The 4,111-nt window shown below is 37.3% G+C and overlaps 2 protein-coding genes across 2 annotated transcripts in view; one reads left to right on the forward strand and one right to left on the reverse strand.

The window, feature by feature from the left end:
- The first annotated feature begins 968 nt into the window (after nt 1-968).
- On the forward strand, nt 969-1,867 carry LOC106303801 (dof zinc finger protein DOF1.5-like). Its single transcript, XM_013740127.1, has one exon. It carries the CDS (start codon nt 1,065-1,067, stop codon nt 1,596-1,598), a length of 534 nt encoding a protein of 177 aa, XP_013595581.1. The 5' UTR covers nt 969-1,064; the 3' UTR covers nt 1,599-1,867.
- Nucleotides 1,868-3,257: 1,390 nt separating this feature from the next.
- The window catches only part of LOC106302725, a 2,135-nt gene continuing 1,281 nt past the window's right edge, over nt 3,258-4,111 (reverse strand). The window contains exons 2-3 of the mRNA XM_013739179.1: nt 3,777-4,099; nt 3,258-3,693 (exon numbers count right to left, since the gene is read on the reverse strand). Coding sequence (XP_013594633.1) covers nt 3,258-3,693; nt 3,777-4,099 — 759 coding nt within the window. The remainder of the gene's footprint in view (nt 3,694-3,776; nt 4,100-4,111) is intronic.

A 4,111-nucleotide genomic window follows, 5' to 3' on the forward strand; every position in this document is an offset into this window, starting at 1 on the left:
TTTTTAGGGTTTCAATCTTTACAAACAATCAGGTTCGATTCATGTTCTCAGAATTTAGGATTACCTTTGTTTTGCAGATTGTAGAACCCGGACCACCAAGAAAACGTCGAACGGACACGAGATGGGACGAGCTGGAACGGTCGCGTGCTGAGGCGAGACGCGTCTTCTTCTTGAGTTCGCGAGCGGGTTGATTGGGAACTCAAGCTGGCTGTGATGTGAACTGGAAACTGAGGTCGTCTAGGATCAGGAACACCTTAGGGCTGGAGCTGATCGGGTGTTTGTAAGCCGGAACGCAAGCAAGAACAATTTGGGGTTTTTTCGGAATTAGGGTTCCAAAAGACCAAGACGGCGCCGTGTATTGTTTCTGCAAGTGTGGGCGCGTCTGATATCGGATCGACGAACGGTTTTCGCTGATGGATTCGTCTCGTCAAGAGCTTCAATTTGATATGTGGCTCGTCGTCTGGTTCCTCAGGGTTTGAGAGATAGATCGATCTTAAGTTGCGCCTGGATTATGGTTTATGTGTGACGGATTTTAGGTTAGGTTTTGTCTCAGGGTTTTGGAGTCTATCGTGCTGATAACGTGTTGTGAATGAAGTGTTGGGGAAATACTTCTGTTATTATTACTGTCGACCAGAAGTTCCATATATATACAAGGTATTAGACCGTCATAAGGTCATGTTTATCCTAAGGTCATGTTTATCCTAACAAGATAAGGATAAGGATAAACACTATGTTACAGATATACATGGAATATATACTAGATAAACACATAGTCTCTGGTTGTCTTTATCATGTCCCGGATTGGGCCTGCAGTACGGGGTGGTCCATGGTCGATGATCATTTGGTTTATAACAATATATATATATATATTCTCCCTACTAGCACTATTGCTTTTCTCTCTTTTCCTACGTAAAAGGTATAATAATAATGTTTCAAAATAATATTTTAGAAAAGAAAACAAAAAATATCAAAATCTTCATCCTATAAACGTCTCTTCTCTCTTTCATCACTGCAAGAAACTTAGCTACAACTCCCTTTTCTCTATCTATATCTCTCTCATTTTCATGGCGACCAAAGATTCCCCAGGGATTAAACTTTTTGGCAAAACCATTACATTCAACGCCGATAATAATAATATCATACAGACGATTAAGAAAGAAGAAGGGCAGGAACAACAGCCAGAGCTACAAACAAAAACAGCCGTTAGATCACCATCATCATCGGATCTAATGGCAGAGAAGCGTCCAGACAAGATAATAGCATGTCCGAGATGCAAGAGCATGGAGACTAAATTCTGTTACTTCAATAATTACAACGTTAACCAACCACGTCACTTCTGCAAAGGTTGTCAGCGTTATTGGACCGCCGGTGGAGCTCTCCGGAATGTTCCCGTCGGTGCCGGTCGTCGGAGGTCCAAACCTCCGGGTCGTGCAGGTGGGTTCTCCGAGTTGCTTGGAGCTGCGACTGGAGCCGTTGATCAGGTTGAGCTTGACGCTTTGCTGGTGGAAGAGTGGCGAGCAGCTGCGTCCCATGGTGTTTTCCGGCATGATTATCCGGTGAAGAGACTCCGTTGCTACACCGATGGTCAATCTTGTTGATTGTATTAAATTTTCTTTTATTTTCTATTATTTGTTTTTGTTTCGGGCTTTCCATTTAACCCGTTAGAAATAACGTGGTTAAGTTTGCTTTGATTTGCTTACTGGATACGTACAGGCTAGCAACAAAAATTAACTAGGGGGTTTTAATACTTGCTCATCTACTAAACAGCTGTAGCTTATTTCAATTTCTATTGTTGATTTTGTTTAGTTGTAAAGTGAAGCTCGTGGGATTTTCCTTATAAAAAGAAAGACGGCATCGTTGACCACTACTCATCCCTTGAAACTTATTATTTCAAGATCTGCATAGTAGTCTACAATTAATAGCGCTGTTCGTTTGGTTCCCGCAGATTCCTGCGGCTGCGGTTGAGTCTGCGGCTGCGTCTGTTCGTTTGATTGTTGTTTGTTTTGCAGACGAAGCCGCAGCCGCAGCCGCAGCCACAGACTCAACCGCAACTTATTGTTCGTTTCGAAGATGCAGGACATTGCCGCGGCCGCAGCTGAAGAAAGTAGATTTAGTTTTGTTCGTTTGGTTGCCGCAGACGCAATTTTCATTTATTTCATATTTCAATTTTATGAATTTTATGAATTTGTAAAATTGTATTTTAAATAAATAAAATGTAGTTTAAATTTGTAAAATTGTATTTTAAATAAATAAAATGTAGTTTAAATTTGTAAAATTGTATTTTAAATAAATAAAATGTAGTTTAAATTTGTAAAATTGTATTTTAAATAAATAAAATGTAGTTTAAATTTGTAAAATTGTATTTTAAATAAATAAAATGTAGTTTAAATTTGTAAAATTGTATTTTAAATAAATAAAATGTAGTTTAAATTTGTAAAATTGTATTTTAAATAAATAAAATGTAGTTTAAATTTGTAAAATTGTATTTTAAATAAATAAAATGTAGTTTAAATTTGTAAAATTGTATTTTAAATAAATAAAATGTAGTTTAAATTTGTAAAATTGTATTTTAAATAAATAAAATGTAGTTTAAATTTGTAAAATTGTATTTTAAATAAATAAAATGTAGTTTAAATTTGTAAAATTGTATTTTAAATAAATAAAATGTAGATTTAAATTTGTAATATTTACATTCATCAAAATATTATATTTAATAAGTAATAAATTTAACAACATTTTTTTATCATAAGCAAAGCTAAATAATACATAATAAATAAAACAAATATTTCAAATATCACATAGAACTGATAATCAAAGTTATAAGCAAAAAAAAAAGTCAATAACTAAAACATTTAATATGGTAAATTTAATACGGTAAACGACCTCTACCATATTCATGTGTGATGCTCTTACGCAAAGCTTCCATCGCTTTTTCCGATCGGCTCATATACAATATGTCCACCACCACCACCACCATCATCATCATCATCATCATCATCACCACCTTCTTCTCCTTCTTCTTCATCACCATCAGCTCCTTCTGCTTCTCCTTCTCCATCATCATCACTTTGCCATTGTACAAAATCATGATCTTTCCGATGTGAATCACATATGAAGTTGTGTAGTGCCATCGTTGCTGTCACGAGCTTAATCCACATGACCAGACCATACTTTGGATGCTTACGATCCAAAATCCTCCATTTTGCTTTCCATACTCCAAATGTCCTCTCAATTACCGATCGCAATCCTGAATGCTTTCAGTTGAACAACTCTCGTGCACTAACTGATGGTCCTCCTCTAGCAAACTGACCAAGATGATATCGCATACTCCGATGCGGACCAAGATACCCCGTCCTGGTCGGATATCCCGAGTCAACAAGATAATACTTTCCAGGAGGAGGATGTGGGAAAGAAGCTTCATTCCTCGCACAATGAGTCAAGACCTTTGTATCATGTGCTCTACCAGGTACACCGAGATATGCGTATATGAACTTCATGTCGAAGTTACATATAGCAAGAACATTCATTGTAGGATCTTGCTTTCTACCTTTATATGCTTCTGCATTTTGACTTGGAGGGCGACCCGACACATGAGTTCCATCGAGTGCTCCAACACAATCTCTGAAATGAGGCCAATACCAATCATCATTCCTCAAAACAGGACTCACTCTTCCAAACTCGCCTTCTTGTGGTCTTAATGTATCATCCGCAAACTTCAGAAGAACACTCAAAACATCATCAAGCTTCCTTTGGACCGTATCCAATGATCTTGATACCTTGCAGCAATATCCCGCTTCGTCTTATCTTGACCAACAGTCTCGAGAAACATTGCTAAAGATTCTTCAAGGTAAACATGGTGAGTCTCTTTCAATCCATATCGCTCAGCTAGCATCTTGCACAAAGCTTCAAAAGTCCTTTGATTCATTCGAAGAATGTCATAACATTGCTGATCAGATTCATACATAAGTTGTTGAACATGTCGCCATCCTGCTCCTCGATCTGTTCTATGACTCAATCTCTCAGTAATAGGCACATCAAGCAAACCAAGTTCATCATCATAATCACCATCCTCATCTTCCAACATCCATCTTTCAAGCATCTACAAAACCAT

The sequence above is a fragment of the Brassica oleracea genome, chromosome C7 (assembly GCF_000695525.1).
Source record: "Brassica oleracea var. oleracea cultivar TO1000 chromosome C7, BOL, whole genome shotgun sequence".
In the NCBI taxonomy this organism is placed as follows: domain Eukaryota; kingdom Viridiplantae; phylum Streptophyta; class Magnoliopsida; order Brassicales; family Brassicaceae; genus Brassica; species Brassica oleracea.